Consider the following 24,018-nt stretch of genomic DNA (forward strand, 5'->3'; position numbering starts at 1 on the left):
TCGCGCGCGCGTCGCTAGGAGGTCATCAAGCGCTCTGTCCAGTCGGCGCTCGCAGAAGCCCCTCCACTTCCCGCCCCTCGCGCCCTAGGCTGCTTACGGAGAGGTGCGCGCTCACCGAGGGGCGTGTTCCAGCTCCCGGAGCCGCGGAGCACCCCCAGCTCAGCGCTCAGAACGAGCGGAGCCAGCCATGGAGCCCAGCGGCGGCGGCGGCGGCGGCGGCGGCAGCGGCGGGGCAAAGTTTGGCAGCCCGCAAGGGGCTGTCCAAGCCGAGTGGGCGGGGCGCCCCCAGCTACTTTAGCCTCCCTGGCTGCAGGGGCTCCGGCTGCCTGCCCGCCAGGTCCTGGGGCGGTGAGCGGGGACCATGGAGCGCGGAGGCAGCGAGGAGGCTCCTCCAGGCGCTGCCCCGCCTCAGGATGAAGAGCAGCCCGCGGCTTCTCCAGAGCCGCCGCCGCCCTGGCCGCCGCCGAAGCCGCCGCCGCAGCCGCCAAGCCCTCCCGCGGCTGCTCCGCTGCTTCCCGCGCCTTCGCCCGCAGCGGCCGCCGCTCAGCGGCGTCCGGAGCGCGCTCTTCAACTCCGCGCCGAGGTGCACTCCGAAGCGGTGGCCTCTGAACCAGACGCGGAGAGCAGCAGCTCAGAAGCGGCCAAAACACCGGCCCCCAAACCTGTCCCAGAGAAGGCTCCAGCGCCCGCTCCGGAAGCAGCTCCAGAACCGCTCCCGGAATTGCCGGTGGGACCCGTCCCACAACCAGTAGCAGACCCGGCCCCCGAGCCGACCAAAGAACTAGTGACAGAAACGGCCCCTGAGCCGACCCCAGAACGAGTGACAGAAACGGCCCCTGAGCCGACCCCAGAATTTGTGACAGAAACGGCCCCTGAGCCGACCCCAGAATTTGTGACAGAAACGGCTCCTGAGCCGACCCCAGAACTAGTGACAGATAGGGCTCCAGAGCCGACCCCAGAGTTCCTTCCGCAGCCGAGTCCTGCCTTGTGCTTATTGCAGCGCCCGGGGGTCGCTGCGGAGGGAGGACCTCGGACCTCGGCGTCGCCCCGCACGCCCAGGCTGCTGTCCAGTCTAAAGGTAAGAAAGACCAAAAAAAAAAAAAAAAAAGGCACCCTGAACTCCCCTCTTTCAGTTAATTGTGGGGGCTGGGGGTGGTGAACAGGTGAGGAGGAGGAGGAGGAGGGCCTGGGCTCCCCAAAATCGTCCCAGTTGGGCACGGAGGGGGCGGGGTGGGGGGGAACCCCGCGGAGTGGGGGAGCAGTTGATGAAGAGCGAGCAGCAACCTGTGGAAAGCCGGAGCGGCTGTTTGGGGGCTAGAAACGGAATTTGGGGGGGGGGTGAAGCACAGGATGGGAATTGGAGCAGTCACCCCCCACCTCAACACACACACATTCCAACATACACATGGGAGACGTGACAGGGCAACGGACACTTGGGTCTGGGGGTGGGGGGCGGGGGTGGGGGTGGGATATGCACTGAGATGCGGGGGAGGCACGAGAGCTGCGGGCTCGCAGGGCTGGGATGGAGGTGGGGAGTGAGGACACACCTCTCAGTCGAGGTGGCTGCCGCAGAGGCGGGAGCTGCAGTGAGCTCGACCCCCTCCCCCGAGGCCAGGGCACCACTGGCAACGCTACAGGGAGGTGGCCTCACGCCTCCAGGGGGCTGCGGGGGCTCAGGGACTTGGGGTGGGGAGGAGGGGCTGGCAGCGCACTGCAGGGGGAGGATGGGATTGGGGGGGTGGGAGCGTGCGCGTGTTGAAGCCACCATGCCATCTGTCTGCAGGATTTCCAGGCAGGTAGGTGCAAAAAAAAAATCACAGGGACACACAGGAGTGGGCCACGTCACAAGCTGGTAGCCAGAATCCCGCACTGGGCTAGGTCTCAAATGGCAAGCTAGTCCTGATTTCAGAGCCATGAACCCACGAGGTGGCATGTGAGCTTGCGAGTATGGGAACCCTCCCCTCTCCCCACTTCCAGTGGTGCCTGCGTCTACGTTGGCGCCTAAGGTGGGAGATCAGGGGAGGAACCCAAGGCACCCACCCAATTGGGGGTGGGGGCAGGTAGAGGATTTTCAATATCTGTCTGAACCCGCTTCCCCCCCACACACACACACAGACACAAACACACGCACCAAAATCCATCCAGTCTACACTACAGGAATGTTTTCTGGCTCACTCTACCCTATAACTTCGTCTCACGGGCCTGTGAGAATCACAAGACCCCTAAACACCTGCCTTTGGCTTTCCCTGTGGGGAGGAAAAAAACGCCCCCACAAACAAACCGGTAACACCACACCAATGACGCGTGCCAGTCCCGCAGCGCAGCTTGCAGAGCAGAGGACCGCGCTGGAATCCCTCTGCAGAGGAGAATGTGGGGGCAGGGCGAAGCTGCCTCGGGGCTTGGGCAAGGCATCCCCAGTGGACTGTCAGGGAGGAAGCTGGACTTTGCAAAATTATCAGGAGGGTGGACAACTGGGGGCTAGGTGGGCAGGGGAAAAGGAAGGCTTCATTAGCTAGGAAGAAAAAAAATAAAAGTTTCTCCAGGACCACACAGGGCCGCGATGTAAAAATAAACTAAACAGGACGGTAGAAGATCACAGGGACTTTTTTTTTCTTTCTTTTGCTTTTTTTTTTTTTTTCTATTTCTCCACCTCCCACCCCCCGCCACCAGGATTGTCGCTGGAGCTCTGTGCTTTCAGGATGAATCCACTGAAACCTGTAGCTTTTTTTCCCCCTGATAAGATAAATAAGGAGAGAGAAGAGAGGAATAGGGAGGGGAAGGAGAGAGACACCTGCAGCGTTCGCTGCTACACTGCTCCTGAAACCCCTGCCTCCGGGGCTCTTTCCCCCCCACACACACCGCAAGTCGGGAGGGGGTTGAACCAGGGTCCTCAGGCATGATAGTCTCCACTCTACCAGCTGCGCCACCACCCGGCCCCTTAAAGCATTTTTTTTTAAATCCAACAACTCCATTCTCACCATAGGGTGATGCAGCCATTTCAAGGATGAGGGCTGGGCAGCTAGGCAGCCCTACCCGGGTACCTTTTGGGGAGAATTTGCATCAAGCTGATGGGAAGGAAACTAGCAGCTACCACCATACCTATAGTCTCTTTCAGTGAAATTTTAGGAATATGACCAAGAAACTGACCCCTTACCAGGTTGGCCATATAGTCTTTTTAACCTCAGGAAGGCCAGGACCAGTCACAAGGGGAAAGAGTCTCTAGTCAGTTAACAGAAAAAATATTTCCTGCCAGACAGATAAAAGGAATAAAGAGTAGGGGAATCAAGTGAACCTCTTCTACATAGTCCTCACTAAGACCTGGAGACCAACTGAATGATGGGCACTTAACCCTAAGTTTGGCTTTATCCTGGAGCTGATCATGTATTGAGTCACTTATCTTGTAGAATGGGGTTAAGCAGCCTGGGCATCTGGTAAGACATCATCAGTGGCTCTAGAGGATTTTGAAGGATGTTGAAGGAACTGGGCAAATGCTCAGATTGCTGGCAGTCAAATCCCTAGGTGTTGCTATGCAATTGCTCTCTGGTGCAGATAAAAACATCAGATCTTCAGTGATAGGACAGGCCTCTGCTGCATCAACAGCAGGCAAATAGCGCCCCACAACCTACTGACTTGCATCTTAATATTGTAAGGCAAACAGGTTGCCATCTTAGCTGGGGCGGTACCGTTTTCAGACACTGCCTCCTTCAGGCAAGCTTAGGGAAAATCTCTCTCTCTCTCTATCCCTCTCTCTCTCTCTCTCTTTCTCTCTAGCTCAAGAATCAAAGGGAAAATAAAACACACGTTACAGCTCTCACAGCACAATGAAATCCTATGTACCAGTAACTTGAATTTCTGATGATTCGTAAGAATGAAATAAGCAAAATCAAGTATTTGAATGTCCCTACAGATTTATCCCCAGATAAATTTACGGACTTGTGTTGCAGATAAGAAAAATCTTCCAATGTGTTGTCTGATATTTTTGGGGGGGTGGGGGGGTTCAATGAAGTTTTAGAACCTGCTGGTGGTGAATTTGTGCCAAGCATGGAAGAAGAAACTGAAAAAAGGGGGCTCACCCCTACCCCAATAGATACCAGGATAACACAGCCTGTGAAACAAATCTGTTTATTCTTTTTTCCTTTCTAAAATATTTTGCTTTCCAGGAACTGTGTTATGGTTTCCCACCCAGTAGCAGCAAGTGTAAGTAAGGATGTGTAGACTTATTATTTAGCAATGCTAAGACTCTCTTGAGGGGAAGGAGTGGGGCTACATACAGTAGACTATATATGTTTCTTCCCCTTCTGCTGTGGTTGAAAAAAAAAAAAAGGAAAAGAAAACATATTTTTGCATTAGGTCTTGACCAACTATGAGATTATAAGTTCACCATACTGATGCAAATCTAAGAAAAAAAATCACTCCCATAGCTTTTATTTCTGGGGTGGAGAAATGACTACACCCCAATTACCATAACACCCCAAATCATAGCAGGTCAGTACCCTGGTGTTGTTTTTTTTCATGCATTTTTCTTGCAAAGTAGCAAGCATCTGTTTAGCTCTCAGGTCATTATTACCTGGACATTTAATCATCTTACCTATTTTTGAGTTTTTGCCTTTCCCTCCCAGTATCTAGTACAATTTAGTCCTCCCCAGTTTTGCTCAATAAATGCTTGCTGAAGCTCGAAGACTATCAATTCCATTTCCAGCAAGGGAGACTGCTGCTGTGAATTCATAAAGAATGTGTTCTCCTTGGTTTCCGAGTGAGAAGTAAATGCTTATTTAAATAGCCTGGAATATATAGCCCTTAAGAAAATGTAGTCAATCTTTCTACTTTTAGAATGGATGTCAAAGCTCTAATTAAGAAGCAAATTTCTGAACAATTAAAAAAATGGTTTGTGAACTGTTCTTATCCCTGGCAGTCAAAGAGGAAGCAGAATTAAGATCACAATTTTTTTCTAAGTGAGCAGTGACTAGAAACAGCTTTGGAATTGTAAATTTGCATGCTTAACCTATTCAAGGTCTGGAAGAAATGACTTTCTTTCCTTTTATTTTCTTTTTTCCACTTACTTCTTGCCAGCTTCCAATAATACACCCTGATTTACTTTATAGTCTGAGAGTTCTTGAGCATTTGTGACAGAACCTTCCAGAAAAGATGAGATAGTAGGTTAGTGGATTTTCCTTGTTGAGAATGCGATTTTTTTATAATTATTAAAATCTCTGGTGGATACTTCTCATTGGACTTGCAGCAGCAAAACAAAAGCTGAACCCTTGGCCAAAGACAAGGAGGGGATGTACTGAATAGAAGCATTCTAATAGAAACTGGATCACCCTTTCTGTTAGTGTGAAACTTCACAGTTTATGCTTTCCTCTGCACTATTAACCCTTTCAACCCTCCACCCCCTCCAAGAAGTTAGCAGGGTTGGAGAGGTAATCAAAACAAAACAAAACGAATGACTGATAAAATTTAACATCTAATTGGTTTTAACCCCTATCATTGTGAGGTTTTGTTTTTGTTTTTTTTAAATTAGCCAGCATATGATTTTCTGTGGTACATAGACTCCCTGTTGAAAAGCCATTTTTAAACAGACAGTCCATCAACCCTTTATTTCCCCCCCCCAAGCAGTGATTTCTGTTTGCCAGCTCCTTCTTGCTCCCAGAGGAGTGTCACCTTCTGAGAAAGAAGAAGTACAAAACCCTGAACTTCTTTTTCCCAAATAAGACCTTGTAGGAGAAAGAAAATCAATAGAAGTTCAGTTAGAAATAGGGTGCCTAATCTTTCCAAAGCCTGCTTGCTGGTAATAATTCCCTTGGTAGGAAAAATGATAATTGTATGTATATATTTTATAATTGCATTTATTTATATTTTCCTAAAGGGAAAGTTCCTACCTTTGCTGAAACAAATAAATGTCATTATCAAAATGGAAATGCATTTACTATTCAAAAACTAGAGAGAAAAGGAGGTCTGGGAGAGAGAATAATGAAAGTATATTTCAATCAGCATCATGCACCACTGTAATTATAGCTGAGTAGTGCTCTGAGTATTACTCCCCTCCCTTCTCCCCTCTCCTCCCCTCCCTTCCCTTCTCCTCTCTTCCCCCTCCCCTCCTCTCCCTTCCCCTCCTCCCTTCTCACCTCCCCTCTCCACTCCCCCCTCCTCTTCTCCTCGCTTCTCTTCTCCCCTTTTCTCCTCCCCTTCCCACCTCTCCTCTCCTCCCCTCCCCACCTCTCTCCTCCTCTCCTCCCCTCTCCTTCTCATCTCCCCCTTCCCCTCTCCTCTTTCCCTCTCCTTCTTTCCCCATCCCCTCTCCTTTCCCCTCTTCCCTGCCCCTCTCACCTCTATCCTCCCCTCTCCCTCTCACGTGTCTCTCCCCATCCCTCTCTCCTACGCCTCCCCTTCCCTCTCCCTCACCGCTCTCCTCTCCCTTCGCATTCCCTCTACACCCCTCCCTTTTCCTCTTCATCCCTCCCCTCTTCCCCCACTTCCCTCCCCCTCTCCTCTCTCTTTTCCCCTCCCCTCTGCTCCTCCAGTCCCCTCTCCTCTCCCCTCCTTTCCCTTCTCCCTTCCCTCCTTAAGTCCCTTCTCTCCTCCCCACCCCTCCCCTCTCCCTCCCTTCCACTCTTCTCCTCTCCTTTTCATCATTCCCCCTTGCGATCTCTTTCATGAAAATAAATAAATATTAAAAAAAAAGAGAAAGGAGGGTGAGGGGAATAGTATGATGGTTACACAAAAAGACTTTCATGCCTGAATTCAACCCCCTACATCACCATAAATCAGAGTTGAGCAGTGCTCTGGGAAAAACAAGGAACAGAGAAAGGAACAGTGAGTGACCCAACCTAATAAAACAGTATTATTTCCCTAAAGATGATTTCAGAGAAAAAAAAATTCTAACAGGGTAGGCACATTCTCCTCATAAAGTCCATAAAACTTATATCCCAAAGTGAATAAAAACAAAAACAGAAAACTTAACTGAAGAGAAACCATCATCTCAGGGTAAACAATATTTCTTTTTTTTTTTATTTATTTTTTTTTATTTAAATTTTTAATTTAAGAAAGGATTAGTGAACAAAAGCATAAGGTAGGAGGGGTACAACTCCACACAATTCCCACCACCCAATCCCCATAACCCACCCTCTCCCATGATAGCCTTCCCATTCTCTAGCCCTCTGGGAGCATGGACCCAGGGTCGTTGAGGGTTGCAGAAGGTAGAGGGTCTGGCTTCTGTAATTGCTTCCCCGCTGAACATGGGCGTTGACTGGTCGGTCCATACTCCCAGTCTGCCTCTCTCTTTCCCTAGTAAGGTGTGTCTCTGGGGAAGCTGAGCTCCAGGACACATTGGTGGGGTCTTCAATCCAGGGAAGCCTAGCCAGCATCCTGGTGGCATCTGGAACCTGGTGATTGAAAAGAGAGTTAACATACAAAGCCAAACAATTTGTTGAGCAATCATGGATCCCAAGATTGGAATAGTGGAGAGGAAGTGTTAGGGAGGTACTCACTGCAAACTCTAGTGTAATCCTGCTTTAAGGTATATATTTTGCAGTAGTTTATGGATACGTGTGCACATACGCTCTCTCTCAAAGAAACTGGTGTATGTCTAGGTTATGGGACTTTGTTAGAAAGTGAACTACCTGAGATGAAATTAGAGTGTACTATAAAAGGAAAGGTCTCACCCGAGTAATGAAGCTGAAGGGTTGTCATTCCACACGTGAAGTCTCTGGATACACACTGAGGTGAAGCATGTTGAGATGGCAATCGTTGCTTTGGTTAGGTTGTGATCGGCGGATGCAATATTATTTGGTATGGATTGGGAGAAGCATACGGGAAAGTGAGCCCTATCCAAGGGTGCCAGGACTGGGGGAAGTAGGGGCTCTATAGTGAAGATGTGAGGTTCCTGCTGTCTTAGGGTTCCAAAAGACAATCAATAGTTAATATTATCATCACATTATTTGTTAATTGGGTTAACTTTGAAAAGTCCCTTTGTTATGGTTTGCTGTACAGTACCCAGTATCTTGTATATAGCTGTGCTATTGGAAGCTTCTAATCTACTTGGTCTAGGCTTTTGAGAGAGTCCGCATATCAAATACGTAGCCTATCTATTAAAAAGATTCAGTTTGTCTTTTGAGAACCTTTGAGACATACAATTGATTTCCCCCTCTCATATTAATTAACTACTGATTTATATGTCTACATTTTGCTAGGAGTGTACATAAACACCATTCCCATCACCAAAGGACCGTGACCCATCCCTCCCGCCCATTCCCACCCCCCACTGGCCCAGGAAGCTACATGTCTACCCCTCACCACTGGGTTTTTACTTTGGTGCCCTACTTACAATTTGATCAGGTCCTGCTTTTAGTTTCCCTTTCAGATCTTCTAAGTCAGCTTCTGTTGATGAGTGCGATCATCCCATACTCATCTTTAACTTTCTGACTTAGTCCACTTAACATAATTCCTTCTAGCTCTGTCCAAGCTGGGTCAGAGAAGGTGAGTTCATTGTTCTTGATAGCTGCATAGTATTCCATTGTGTATATATACCACAGCTTTCTCAGCCATTCATCTGTTGTTGGGCACCTGGGTTGCTTCCAGGTTTTAGCTATTATGAATTGTGCTGCTATGAACATAGGAGTACACACCTCTTTTTGGTTGGGTGTTATGGAGTCCTTGGGGTATAACCCCAGGAGAGGAATTATTGGGTCATATGGAAGGTCCATGTCTAGCCTTCTGAGAGTTTTCCAGACTGCTCTCCACAGAGGCTGTACCAATTTACATTCCCACCAGCAATGTAAAAGAGTTCCTCTGTCCCCACATCCTCTCCAGCATTTGTTGCTGCTGTCCTGTAAACAATATTTCTAACCCTAAAAAATTCTGAAGAATTTATAAACTTTCTTGCACCCCACAGTCTACGGTCAATTCCTTATAAAAATTATGGAAACACCATAAAATCTTCCAAAAGGGTAGTTCACTAGCTTCACCAAAGCTCCTAAAGTTATTTACTCCAAGAATAGAAAGTGTTTAGTACACACATTTTTAGAGTCAAGACCTAGATTGTTATTTGCCAGGGCCCAGGGGTTAGGGCAGGGCATGAAGAGAGAAATGTGATTGAAAGCTAATGGCTATAGGATGTTTTTTGGGGGTATGCTGATAACAATCTTCTGAAATTAGTGGTGATGACTGTACAACCTTGGGAATATAGCAGAAGTTACTCACTTGTACACTTTATTTTATTTTGCCACCAGGGTTGTCACTAGGGCTAATGGTGCACCTAGTTGAGGGCACATGTGATTATGTTTGAGGACCTAGATTCAAACCCCCAGTCCCTAACTATGAAGAACCTGCATCATTCCTGGTAGCCATTTCTTTTTCTTTTTTTAATCTAGAGGGAGACAGACAGAAACAGAGAGGAAAGACACCTACAGCACTGATCTATCTCTCCAGATGTTCCCCCTGCAGGTGAAGAAGCTTCAGGTATTGAACCTGGGTCCTCTTGGGTGATTTTTGTTCACTCTACTGGGTGTACTGCCACCAGACCGTAGATTTGAACACTTTCAAATTGCAAATCTTATTGTGTGAATGATATCACAGTTTATGAAGACAACTAAAAAAGAGAGCCTTCTTCCAACATCAAAAAAATGAACTCACTGTATTTGCACATATAAATAAATTTGCAAATGAAAAAGAAGAATGTAAAAAATCTGAAATAAAGGGATATTCACAAAGAAAGATAATCTCTATTAATCACCCCCAACTTTTTCCCTTTGAGAAAAACAATAAAAAGCTTGATTTATAAAATAAATATTTTAATGAAAGAGATGAAGAGAGAAATAAAGAGAGGGAGGAGAGAGAGAGAGAGAGAGGAGAGACCAGAGCACTGATCACCTCTAATTTAAGGTGGTGCTAGGAATTGAACCTGGGATCTCAAGCCTCAGGCATGAAAGTCTTTTGCAGTACCATTATACCATATCCACAGTCCCCCCCCCCCAGAAAAAAAAAAGATTTTTAAGAGTAGACTAGGAACCCACTGATCCTGGTGGCCATTTTCTTTCTTTCTTTTCTTTTTTCTTTTTACATTTTATTGGATAGGACAGAAAGAAACTGAGAGAAGAAAGGGAGAAAGACAGACACCTGCAGACCTTCTCTCCCCTCGCAGGTGAGGAGTGGGGGTTCAAAGTACTATGCTCAGGACTATATGTGCTTAACCCTGTGTGCCACTGCCTGGCCCCCAAGAGCAGATACTTTCCAAATCACCAAAGCCAATGAAAATTGCCAGTATTTCCACCTTAGATACATATAGATGTTTTAATAAAAGAGAAAATATATTTTAGAGTATTTATTTTTAATGAAAGAGAGATACAGAGAGAAAATAGAGCACTATTTACCTTTGACTGCTGGTGATGGTAGGGATTGAACCTGGGTCCTCAGAGCCTCATGCATAGCCATTATGCTATCTTCCCAGTCCAAGGATGAAATATGAAAGAAAAAAATTTCACAGCCTTACCAAAATACCTAAATTTTTAATATTCAGAAAAGGAGAAAATGAGCAAAATAAATAAATAAATAAATAAATTCCCCCAAGGAGAAATGTCCCATCCTCACCCAAACATAAACCTTAGTCTCTCTCTCTCTCCTTCTCTCTCTTTCTCTCTTCACTTAATATTGGAAAAGCCTATGTGTTAGTGGAAGGGATATTAAATGAAAACAAAATTAACTTTTTTTTTTCCCTCCAGGGTTATCACTGGGGCTCAGTGCCTGCACTACGAATCCACTGCCCCTGGAGGCTAATTTTTTTTAACTTTTTGTTGCCCTTGTTGTTTATCCTTGTTGTTTTTATTGTTGTTGTTGTTATTGTGGTCATTGTTGGGTAGGACAGAGAGAAAAGGAGAGAGGAGGGGAAAACAGAGAGGGGGAGAGAAAGACACCTGCAGACCTGCTTCACTGCTTGTGAATTGACCCCCCTGCAGGTGGGGAGCCGGGGCTCCAACCTGGATCCTTGTGCTCATCCTTGCACTTCACACCATGTGTGCTTAACCTGCTACACTATTGTCTGGCCCCCAACAAAATCATCTTAAAGAAACGTGCTCCAGTCTAGCAAAGACTCATGAGTTTTACTGCCAAAATACAGTTAAAAATGCAAATATTTTAAAGGGAAAAAAAGGAATCCCTCTATATTCATGTAAACTAAACGCTTTTATTATTATATTATTATTATTTATTATTATTATTATTTGCCTCCAGGGTTATTGCTGGGGCTCAGTGCCTGCACCATGAATCCACTGCTCCGAGGCCATTTTTCCTCCTTTTGTTGCCCTTGTTGTGGTTATTATTGTTGTTACTGCCATCATTGTTGTTGGGTAGGACAGAGAAAAATCGAGAGAGGAGGGGAAGATAGAGGGGAGAGAAAGACACCTGCAGACCTGCTTCACCACTTGTGAAGCCACCCCCTGCAGGTGGGGAGCCAGGGCCCAAACTGGGATCCTTGTGCTCATCCTTGCACTTCACACTATGTGTGTTTAACCCGGTACACTATCACCCAGCCCCCAACAAAATCATCTAAAAGAAAAGTGCTCCAGTCTAGCAAATACCCATGAGTTTTACTACCAAAATACAGTTAAAATGCAAATATTTTAAAGAAAGAAAAAGGAATCCTTCTAGATTTAGGTAAACTAAAACCTTTTCTAATTTAGCCTCCAGGGTTTTCACTAAGGCTCAGTTGCAGGCACTATGAATCCACAGCTCCCGGGAGGCTTTTTTTTTTTTTTGCATTTTATTGGACAGGACGGAGAGAAATTGAGAAAGGTGAGGGAGAGATAGAGGGGAGAGAGAAAGGGAACACCAGCAGATTTGCTTAGCTGCTTTTGAAGTGCCCTCCCTGCAGGTGGAGTGCTGGGTCTCAAAGCAGGATCCTTGCACGGGAGCTTAGTACTATGTGCACTTAACTGGGTGTGCCACTGCTTGGCCCTAAAATTTATCCTTAATATAGAAAAAAAATGGGAAAGATGAGGACAAAAGACAGGAAAGAGACAGGAAAAGGGGGGCCAGGCTTTAGTGCACCCAATTGAGGGCACATGTGACTATGTTTGAGAACCCAAATTCAAGCCCCCAGTCCCCAAACGCAAAGGAAAGCCTGCATGGTAGGTGGAACAGGGCTGCAGATGTCTTTTTCTTTTCCTCTCTATCTCCTCTTCTTTTTTTCAAATTCTCTCTATCTCTATCCAACAAAATAAATGAATTTAAAACTAATAATAATGATAATAAAAGAAACGTCAGGTCTGGGCGGTAGCTCACTGCATTAAATGTACATAGGACCCGTAAAAGGAGCCCTGGGTTCCCCACCTGCAGAGGGTAGTCACTTCACAAGTGATGAAGCAGGTCTGCAGGTGTCATATCTTTCTCTCCCACTATCTACCCTTCCTCTTTCAATTTCTCTCTGTCCTATAGAACTGAAGCAATAATAACAAAATAATAACAGCAACAACAGAAAAAAATGACCATCAGGAGAAGTAGATTTGTATCTTTAAAAAAATCAACCACTCATGCCTGGAACTCCAAAGTCCTAGGTTCAATCCTCAGCACCACTATAAGCAGAGCTCTGGTAAAAATAAAAATAAAATAAATAAAATCAACTCACCCTCAAAGGAAACCCCGTTTTCCTTAAAACAATTAAATTCATTTAGAAGAAAAGAGTAAAACTATGTAGGGTATTTTACAGAACTAACCTCTTCAAAAAACTTATTGGAAGACTAATGGCTTCCAGCATAGTCTTTTTAATTTTTTAATTTTAATGTTTTATTTGTTTATTATTGTATAGAGACAGAAATTGAGAGGGGAAGGTAGAGAAGGAGAGAGACTCCTGCAGCCCTGCTTCACCACTAGTGAAGCTTTCCCCCTGCAGGTGTGGACCAGGGGTTTGAACCTGGATCCTTGCACATTGTAATGTGCACTCTTAACCAAGTGCACCACTGCCTGGCCCCCAACATAGTCTTTAACAAATAGACATGGCCTCTCATCTCCCCTTGATTGGTGTCTAGGAGACATACCAGGAGAGTGTCCCTTCATTCTATTCCTTTACCATGTCCCTTCATTCTACTCCTTTACCTCTCCCCAGAATCCTTTGCTTTGGTGCAATACACATATCCAATCCATGCTTCACTTAATGTCCTTCCTTACTGTCCTTTATTTTTAAGTTCCACCTATAAGCGAGATCATTTGGTATTGGTCTTTTTAACCGTCTTTTTGAGACAGTGATGGTAGCCCCCAATTCAGCAAATTTTCTGATCTTTTTTCTTCAAACAAAGAAGAAAGACTGAAAGGTTGGGAAGAGAGTGACAGTAAGACGAAAAACACACCAATGTCTTATCAAAGACAATCCATATTATTCTTGGTGATCAGCCTACTTCATTCTCCATACAAAGGAGGCAGTGAAACAGTTTTTTTTTTCCTACTGTTTCTTCAAGGGGGATGCTCATAATTTCACCCAAATGTAGGATTTTATTTGTCTTTTAGTCTTTAACATTTCACTTTAATTAAATTTAACAAGGAGAGACAGAGACCGAGACCAGAGCAGCACTCTGGCATTTTTGCTACAGGAGCATTTTTGCTACAAATCCAGAGCTCTACTGCTGCACCATCTTCCAGGTCACTTCTTTTTAACCATTTTATTTATTTATGTATTGCCAGACTCGGTGCCTGTAAGACAAATCTACCCCTCCCAGTGGGCTTTTTTTTTTTTTTCATTTTTCTCCTTCTTTCCTTCCTTCCTTTCTTTCATTTTTATATTTATTTATTTATTCCCTTTAAAATATTTATTTATTCCCTTTTGTTGTCTTTTTTCATTTTTACAGAGAGAAAATGAGAAGGGAGGATAAAATATAAAGGGAGAAAGAGACCTGCAGGTGGGGACCAGGGTCCTTGTGTATGGTAACATGTGTGCTCTACTGAGTGTGCCACCAGACCCCGAGACCCTGCCTCTCTTTGTTTTTAGTAAAAAGAAAGATAAAAGTGTTTCCAGGAAAAATACTTTCAATCTCACTTCTTCAAAATAAACTTTGTTTTATGAAAAGGAAAGAGAAATATCCTGACAAAGGCTCACAGAGTCATTGAAACCAGTAACCCTAGTAGCTCATATCCATGAAACCTAGTCTTAAAAAATGAAAATTCTCCCAACTTAAAGAGAGTACTCAATGGGAGTCAGGTGGTAACACAGAAGGTTAAGCATAGGTGGCACAAAGAACAAAGACCTTTGTAAGGATTCCGGTTTGAGCCCCCGGCTCCCCACCTGCAGGGGAGTCGCTTCACAAGCGGTGAAGCAGGCCTACAGGTGTCTTTCTCTTACCCTGTCTGTCTTCCCCTTCTCTCTCCCCTTCTCTCTGTCCTATCCAATGACATCAAAACAACAACAATAATAACTACAACAATAAAACAACAAGGGCAACAAAAGGGAATAAATAAATAAATATTTAAAAAGTACTCCCTTAATCCCATCAAAACCAAGGTCTTATGTTCCTCAAAACAATGTTTAAGAAAAAAAATCTTTATAAGAGATATCTTCAGTTTCACTAACACCAATAGACTTTTTCCCTCTTCACACCCAAAATTATTGTCTCATATACAAATAGCACTTCAATGTGTTTACTTAGTGTACTTTCTTGTACATCCAGATTCCTTCCTTCCTTCCTTCCTTCCTTCCTTCCTTCCATCTTTTGTCATCACTGAGGCTTCACTACTCCACATGGTCTTTTTTCAGATTGAAAGACAAAGGCAGAGATAGAGACAAGAAATATATATAGTCATACACATATTTCTCAAAGGTAATATAGTGCATGTGTGAAGCTCTGAGTTCACTTGCTGATCCTGTAGTTAATCAGTCAATTAATAAATCAATCAAGCAAGCAGACAATCAATCGTCTATAGAAAAAGATTCTGTCCCCTCCTATGCATGATATAAAAACAAGGTACTCATCCCCTTGTTTCCTTCACACCATATCAAAAGACAGGTGGTATGATAGGACTTGAGAGATAGTTGGCATGGGCCTCCCACCCAGACATTTGTCCACCCAGACAAAGTTAGTATGAAACAAGAATGGACATGGGTACTAAGTCTAGCTCCTGTCTCTCTAATGAGAAGGGATATAGACACACAGTCTGAAGAATTCAACTTAGAACATTCAGAATTCTGATTTAAAAAAATTTTAAATGTATTTCTTGTTGATTTATTATTGGATAGAGACAGAGAGAAATTGAGAGGAGAGGGGGAAGAAATGGAGACCAAAGAGACACCTGCAGCACTGCTTTGCCACTTGTGAAGCTTTCCGGCTGCAGGTGGGGACTAGGGGCTTGAATCCATGTCCTTGTGCTTGGCCATGTGTGTGCTTAACCAAGTACACCACCACCTGGTCCTGAATATTCAGAATTCTGGATGTTCCTCCATTTGCTTTCTTTCTTCAGCTAGTGCCTGTATGTGTTCTTTTCTGAGATTTTTACAGTTTGAGGTAGGAAATGAAAGGTAGTTACTGAGTAAACGTGTTCCCCCCCACCCCACCCCCCCACAGCTGTAGGTAGAGAGATTCAACCAGAAAAGTTGTCATCTATCCTGGTATCTGTCACTCAAATTCCCACTTACCTGAAGCCAGCTCCAGCACACAATCCCAACTTTAGCCGCAGATTCTAAGTCCAGTTTTCTATTTAACTTGTTATTTTTCTGTTACTAAGTGTCATTTACATTCATTATTTACTTCTGACATATTTTGAAGTTTATTGACATCACCCGATGTGCCCCTCTTTCCATGTAAAAAGAATACTTGATGAGGTTTTATTAAAACTGTTAAGCATAAACAACAACGAGGAACATAATGAGGCTATCAAACAAGGTATCAATTCCAGAAAAGTAACAAATCGTTGTCCTTCTCACTAACCCCAATTAACACTTATTGTGACAATTTCCCTCCTTTCAGGCTTGAGTAGAATACAACTTTTCTCTCACAAATTTGACATTGCAGGGTTCCTTTCTCATTCTTTTACTTTACTTTACTCTTCTTGACTCTTAAGACTTATTAAGATAATTATGGTACTACCAGTCTCCTCTGCTTTCTTTTTTTTTTTTCTTATTTTATTTTGTTTTTTTTCTATTTTTATCTTTATTTATTATTGGTTAGAGATAGCCAGAAATTGAAAGGAAAGGAGGTGATAGAGAGGAAAGGAGACAGAGAGACACCTTCAACAATGTTTCACCACTTGCAAACCTTTCCCCCTTCAGATGGGGATCAGGGGCTTAAACCTGGGTTCTTGCAGATTGTAACATGTGCTCTCAGCCAGGTGCTTTTTATTTTTTTTATTGTATTTATTCTTTTTTGCCAATAGGGTTGGTGCCTGCATGACTCTACTCCTTTTAATGGCCTTTTTTCTTTCCACTAGACAGAGAGAGATAGAAAGAGATAAACAGGTGGAGAAAAGAGACTACAGAGTACTTTTCCACTACTAGTGAAGCTTTTCCCCTATGGACACTTCCATATAATAGTCAGGACTTGAAACTAGGTCCCCATGTGTGGTAATGTGAGTGTGTGTACTCCATTAGGTGAACAACCTGCTGGCCCCTCCTTTGCATTAATTTACTCAACTTGGTTTCTAAGACATTTGAGGAGCATTTACTTTGGTTATCCATGGAATCAAAGTATCCAGTTAGTGATTCTTTTCATGGTTTTCCTATACCATTGCTTTTCATTAATGAGTTCTCTTTTTCAGAATTTTTTGAAAAAGTCACATTTTGCCTTTCAACACCTCATCAGGGATAAACTTATTATTACTATTATTATCATTATTATTATTACTTATTGACACCAAGGTTATTGCTGGGGCTCGGTGCCTCCATGGTGAATCCACTGCTCCTAATGGCCATTTTTTTCCTTTTTTTTTTTAATTTGATAGAACATATATAAATTGAGAGGGGAAGTAGAAAGAGAGAAAGTTAGACATCTGCAGACCTGCTTCACTGTTTGTGAAGCATCCCTTATGCAGAAATGGAGTGGGGGCTGGAACTCAGGTCCCCAGACATGGTGACGTGTGTGCTTAACCAGGTGTGCCACCACCAGCCCTCTCAGCTAGACTTTTTACAAGCTCTTCCATCCTTTGTTCTAATGTGGAAAACAAAGAGACATTCCTAGACAGCTTGAATGCATGGTGTTTGTTTTATCCAGTATAGTATGGTAACATTGTGAGCTACATGTAAACATACCTGCTAATTAGTTTCATGATATGCTGTATGTTTGGAAGATTGTAATATGGATATTTTAGAGTTTAAGTGTTATTTGTGGCTTACAGAAAGAATGGGAAAGCCTTACTTTCTAAAATGTAGAATAAATGGAATAGTCTCTAGCTATCCAAACCACCATCCAACAAGTTTTCAGGGATTCATATATGAGAGATAGATTAACAACAAATTCAGGAGGTTCAGGAACAAAATGAAGCAGTTGCTTGAGATAAGTGGAAACATTACATCCTCCTCAACCCTAGAGAAAACTGAAGTAAAAGAAGCAAGTGACAGAAATAAATACCACATAGAAGTGAGGTTATCACTAAATTAGTCAGGTGAAAGTAGTGCCTACAGATAAAAGAGTGAGGTCCTTGTTTTTGGAATTGGGGCAGGGGCATGATAGGCCACTTTAATAGAACCATAGAGGATAAACTGAAGCAATATGGAAAAAGAAAATGTATTGGGTTAGTGCTAATGAAATTCTGAAGACAACTGATAAAATTTTCTCATTGTACAAACAAGGTGACTGTACAACAAATCCCTCACTCCTGGTGGCCATTTTTTCTCTTTTTTAACTTTTCTATGGAGACACAGTACAATTGTGAGGGAAAGGAGAGATAGAGGTGGAAAGACAGAAATCCTTTAGTACTGCTTCATTGCTGTGAAGCTTTTCCCTTGCAGGTGGGGGCCAGAGGGTTGAACCTGGATCCTTGCCCAGGGAGGGTCACCATCTGGTCCCGAGGTGCAACTATTAATTGGCTAGTGATCAGTAAAATAGCATGGGAGAAGTGGAGGGTTGGTTTGTTAAAAACAAACTTTCAATCCTTTCTATGTCAAATTCTAATTAATATACTGAAATTCAAAATGTAATAAAATAATTGTATAGTCTATGTTCCTTTTCTGCTGCTTTGGACTTTCTTTGACCACAGTCCACCTTTGTAGGAGAGCCTTGTCTGCTTCCTGTATACTTTCTTATTTCTTATACAGGATTTTGTAAAGCAGAAGTAAGAAATGGGCAAGGGGTGGGGGTAGATAGCATAATATTTATGCAAAAATACTCTCATGCATGAGGTTCTGAAGTCCCTAATTCAAACCCTGCCACCCCCGCACCACCATAAACCAGAGCTGATCAGTGTTCAAGAAACTATGCTCTGATCTAGTGAGATCTTTCATCTTAAGTATTGTTGACCCATAGAATGTCCTGAAAAGTTTTGGAATCATCTGTTCCAGGGGCTTTAAAAGCTTTTTAGAAAGGTCAACAAAATAGCTCACTAGGGAGCCCCATGCTTCCCCATGCTTGTGACCCAGGTTCCTACCCAGCCCCCACTGCACTGGAGTTTCCCTGTCTCCCTCTGTCTCTGTATCTCTCTTAACATTTGAAAATGTTGACCCAAAGTGGTGAAGCTTCAGTAACAACAACATAGATAAATACAATCTTTTTACTGTTCTCCCCAAAATCTTAAACCCCAATATTTAACATAAATACAGAAAGTATTCCTTAATTCTCTTGTATGCTAAAACGAGCCTGTAACTGATCTACCTTGCCAACTGTTTATTTCAAGCTAATAGAAAAGTGACTTTGACTCCCTAAAGAAAAAAAAGAAAGAAAGATAAAAGAAACGTGAGCAAGTACGCCTTGCACTCCTTAGAAAGGTGACCAGTGACACAGGAAATATATTACATAGTAGAAAGAAGCATGCCAGAGTTTTTAATTTATCCTTAATGGTCCAGAAGGTAGATAATACCTTCCTGGAAACATGGATGTTTTAAAACATTCCTTCCTCTCCCTATGGCCCACCACTCCAGGAGTATGTTCCAACTGTTTCCATACATGCATCATAATATGCACTGTGGTTGTGGACACATTTTTATTATTGGGGATTATGTTCCTGAACAAGGACACTACACCAAGTAAATTGTCATTAAAATTAAAAATATGCTGTAAAAGTGAATATATAACTGTAAATCTCTGTAATTATTTAACAGAGAACAGCAGAATTGTTCCAGCACCTATCAAATGGGCATAAAAGGGACCCCAGTGTACTATAAAATGTACATGCAGACCATAAAAAATCTGATTCTGTATCAATTAAATCTATTGTTTTTTTATTTATACTATTTTTATTCTTCTGGCATCCAGAAAAGATATGATGTAGCCAACAAAATTAAGCACATATAACACAGGATAATTAAGTGTGCATACACACACATGCCTGCGTGCCATCAGTTCAGTGCAGTGGTGCATGTAACTTTAAGCTAATATGTGCTAGTTAGAATAAACCTTAATTGCACATTTAATTAGCAGCACTTTTGTTTGTTGCTTTGGTGGCAGAGGAACTATAGGGAATGATTTGAGTGACTCAGGCCTCTTTTTTTCCCACTCTTTTCTTTACATTTATTTATTTCCCTTTTGTTGCCCTTTTTTATTGTTGTTGTAGTTATTATTATTGTTGTTCTTGATGTCGTCGTTGTTGGATAGGACAGAGAGAAATGGAGAGAGGAGGGAAACACAGAGAGGGGGAGTGAAAGGTAGATACCTGCAGACCTGCTTCACTGCCTGTGAAGCGACTCCCCTGCCAGTGGGGAGCCGAGCCGGGGGCGCGAACCAGCATCCTTATGCAGGTCCTAGTGCTTTGTACCATGTGCGCTTTACCCACTGCACTACCTCCCGATCCCCTCAGGCCTCTTAAAGTCAGAGCCTGTGGAAGTTTGAGCTGATGCCTCATATTTATGTGATGCATCTTCCTGTTGTAAGCTGCAGCAACCACACAATGAAGAACAAGAGATTGCCACGATTGTTGTATAGCTGCTAATTAACTGTCCCAAAGACCTCAGGCTTAGATTATTTTAGTGTACCTGCATTTTTTCTAAAAATTCTAATGCATGTGTTTGTGAGGTGTATAAATATGGACCTTTGTCAAATTAAATTTCTTTTCAAATACCATTTGTTTCTCAAATAAATTCAGATGATAACTTTTATGCAAGGGTTCAGTAGTCTGGGATTTTTCTTATATTGAAAATTACTTCCCATTGGTCTTAGTTATAATTCCATTTTACATGGCTGTGCTATGTGGAACAAAATGCTTAATCTTTCTGTGGCATAGTTTTGTCTCTTAAAGGCAGCATATAATGTGCTGACTATCAAATTATGTATTCCACTAAGGCTATAAAAATAAGGCCCTTAGGTCTTAATATACTGCCTGCCACTTAGCAAATGGTGGTTGAACCAGTTTCTAAAAATATAAAGGTTAAAAAAATCAGGGTCAACAAAATAGCACATTTGAATAGTTAATGCTTTGTCATGTGCCCGACCCAGGTTTGAGCCTGGCCCCCACTGCATTGAAAAAACCTTGAGTGCTATCAGCTCTTTTACTCTCTATCTCTGCCACTTTATCATTATTAAAATTGAGAAATCATATCTAACATAGATACATATATATTTAATTTATTATGGGTTAATGGTTTACAGTCGACAGTAAAATACAATAGTTTGTACATGTATAAAATTTCCCAGTTTTCCACATCAACAATTCAACCCCTACTAGGTCCTCCTCTGCCATAATGTTCCAGGACCTGAACCCGCCAACATATATATAATTTATTTATGAGAAAGATAGGAGGCGAGAGAGAAAGAACCAGACATCATTCTGGTACATGTGCTGCCAGGGATTGAACTCGGGACCTCAGTCTTGAGAGTCCAGTGTCTTATCCACTGTACCAACTCCCAGTCCACCCAAAATATATTTTTTTAAATAAGAAATACAGGGAATCTGGCTACTTAACCAGCTTCTTCTTCTTCTAGCGTTTGCCCTTCTTCCGTAGCCAGTCAACAGCATCAGGTTGAGCCTGATGTAAAGTTTCGAGACCTCCTTTGAATCTGGAGAGGTGGCAGTCGTTGACTATGTGGGTCATAGTCTGTCTGGAGCCGCAGGGGCAGTTTGGGTCGTCTCTGGCTCCCCAGTGATGGAACATAGCGGTGCACCGGCCATGGCCTGTTCAATAGGTTAAGGAGCTTTAACAGGCACTCACCAAAAGTGCAAGCCCTATTACACCAGACTGGGATCTCCACAGCCTGGGAGGAGACTCCAGTACTGTAGTGTCTCACCCTCTCTGTCTCTCTGTCTGGTCTGTCTGGACAAAAATATTACAGTGGAACCATGCATGAAGGATGCCTCTATCCTGGAGTTGTGATATAGCGTAGGTAGTATGGTGAGTGATTCTGTAGAATTATACAAGAGGAACAATAAGGGATTGAGTTGCTCAGGAAGGAGGTAAGATAAATTAAATTTAGATCTGGGAGCAACAAGCACAAAGATTTGAAAGAAACAAGAACTCTATTCAACTGATATAAAGGAACTTTGAGAAAAAAGCAGAGGAATCTGTATAGACTTCTGTTCAGCAGAACATTATTTATGGTTCTTGAGTAGCAGTAGCGACGTAACCTAATGAAAGCAATTAGCGTAACATATATACTGTGACAATGAGAAGGTTAGATTGGAGGGGGAAAGATCAGAAGAAGGGAGATCACTTAGGCTGCTGCAGTCATCCAGATGAGACATGAAGGTGGCTGTTTATTTCATGCAGTGATTGATCTATCTAAATGCACTTATTGAACACCTACCTTGTATCAGGCACTTTGCCAATAACTGTAATTTGCCTGAAGGAAAGTATAGGCAAGTACAGGAAGCAAGACTGAGTATACAAATAACTAAGTTTCCAAGTAGAAAATGGTAATGTCAACCACAGGAACTCTGAGTTCGAAGGAGCTCACTCAGGATTGATTGGCACCTGGCAGGATGGATTTAACTTTTGAGTTCAGAGATGAGCAAAATGATTATGTGTTACTTATTCATTTATTTTAATTTGGGGGTAGGTTACCAGAGGAGTGATAAGAAGGGAATTCTAGGTAAACACAGCAGATTGAGGTGGGAGGTAGGAGGGAGGGAATTGGTCAGTGGAGAAGGTATAGGATATTTGTGATGTTTGATTTTCTTTATGCTTTGACAAAATTTTCCCCCTAAAATTCTAGACTCTTTCTCCTTTCCAAGTATCTTGGATGTTTTTGTTTTATCCCTGGACTGCCTGCTTCTACACCATCTTTCTCTGGCATGAAAGTATAAGGTCCTGATGACTTTCAGAGGCATTCTGATCTGAGAAGAAACTGATTCTCTTCTACACTTCATATAGGGTCAATTTCAACACCAAGTAGCATTATATTCAGTCATTTGTATTCAAGTATATTTTTCTTTTTTTCCCCCTTAAATGCTTTTAAATGCTTATTTGGAAGATCGTGTCTTTTTAATTTTCTTTCTCTCTATGTTTATAATATTAAAAGTTCTGATTAAACCTTCAGAGACCCTTCCTACTCAAACATGCTGTAGTAACAAAATTATTATTCTTTCTAGGCTACAATGTTATTTTTGTATTATATTCTACAGTCTTCTAAAATATTTCTGCAGCCAAGAAGTGATGCGCCTGGTTGAGTGCACAATTTACCATGCAAAATGACCTGGTTCAAGCCCTTGGCCCGCAACTGCAGGGGGGAGCTTCACGAGCAGTGACACACTGTTGCAGGTGTCTCTCTCTCTCTCTTCTCTCTATCAATCTCTCACACCCCTCTCAATTTCTATCTGTCCTGTCAAATAAAAGAAGGAAAGGAAAGGGAAAAATGGTCACTGCGAGATGTGGATTTGTGCAGGTACTTATTTGCAGCAGCAATCCTTTGTAACAATACAAAATAAAATAAGATGTTTCCAAACTTCCCATATTCTATGCACTTAATAAAATAAGATGTTTCCAAACTTCCCATATTCTACGCCCTTGGATCTTGCCCCAACCGTGTGTGTGATATTGTTTTCATTCCCATTGTGGAGATCAAAAAAATCAAGGTTGAAGAATTTTTAATACTAAGGATCAGAATCAAGAATTAAGATTCAATCTCAAGGCTCCTGACTCCAAAATTAATCCTTATCCCACAACAAACTAATTAATAAAATGTTTTCAAAGCAGCCCTCTTGAACCTTTCATTGATCTAGGTTCATCCAGAGTAGAATCATGGGGACCACCTACATTGATTTCAGGACTAATTACTATAACACTAACCAAATCGACAAATTGATTGGTTTAACACCTCTCTCTCTCTCTCTCTCTCTCTCTCTCTCTCTCTCTCTCTCATTCTTTCTCTCTCTCTCTCTCTGAAAGTAGTTATAATGGTTACTTTTATTTGTGATTTTTTAATACTAAAATTATTTTAGATGCTTTAGTAAACACTGGGTTCAGGGTTTTCAAAATGTTCTACAATTCCTGAAACTAAAAACACACCAATCTAGTAAATAGGTTCAGATTTGAGATTTAAGAAACTGATATCTGTAGTGGTGCCTTTGTGATCTGAGGAAAATGTTTTAACCTCTCACTTCTAATTTATCCGTTTGCACAATAAGCAACTTTCCACTCACAGAGTATCTTGGAAGCACTTTTAAATTTAGACTCAAATGCAATTTAAATCCTTAAAAATTCTATAAACCACGTTGCCTAGCTTTAAACTAACCATAACATCAAAGATGAAATTAGTTCATTTACAAAAAAATACAGTGTATGTAGACAGGTTTACATCACAGATTTCTGCTTACCTACTGCTATTTTTTAATAGGAGAAACTCAGATCAGTGTTCCACTTTCATCTCTGCCATAATGTGGTGTTAGCACAGCAAGCTGCATCATCTTGCTACCCCATTTCCTACAGGTTTGAATTTCCCTAAGACTGACATCCTTAGGTTGAGATTTCTA

General features: G+C 42.6%; 1 protein-coding gene across 1 annotated transcript in view; it reads left to right on the plus strand.

Moving 5' to 3' along the window:
• Positions 1-249: 249 nt before the first annotated feature.
• Positions 250-24,018, plus strand: part of DGKK (diacylglycerol kinase kappa) — a 235,778-nt gene continuing 212,009 nt past the window's right edge. The window contains exon 1 of the mRNA XM_060183573.1: positions 250-1,078. Within this exon, the coding sequence (XP_060039556.1) occupies positions 362-1,078 (717 nt within the window). The 5' untranslated portion in view covers positions 250-361. The remainder of the gene's footprint in view (positions 1,079-24,018) is intronic.

Source organism: Erinaceus europaeus, chromosome X (genome assembly GCF_950295315.1).
Source record: "Erinaceus europaeus chromosome X, mEriEur2.1, whole genome shotgun sequence".
Classification (NCBI taxonomy): domain Eukaryota; kingdom Metazoa; phylum Chordata; class Mammalia; order Eulipotyphla; family Erinaceidae; genus Erinaceus; species Erinaceus europaeus.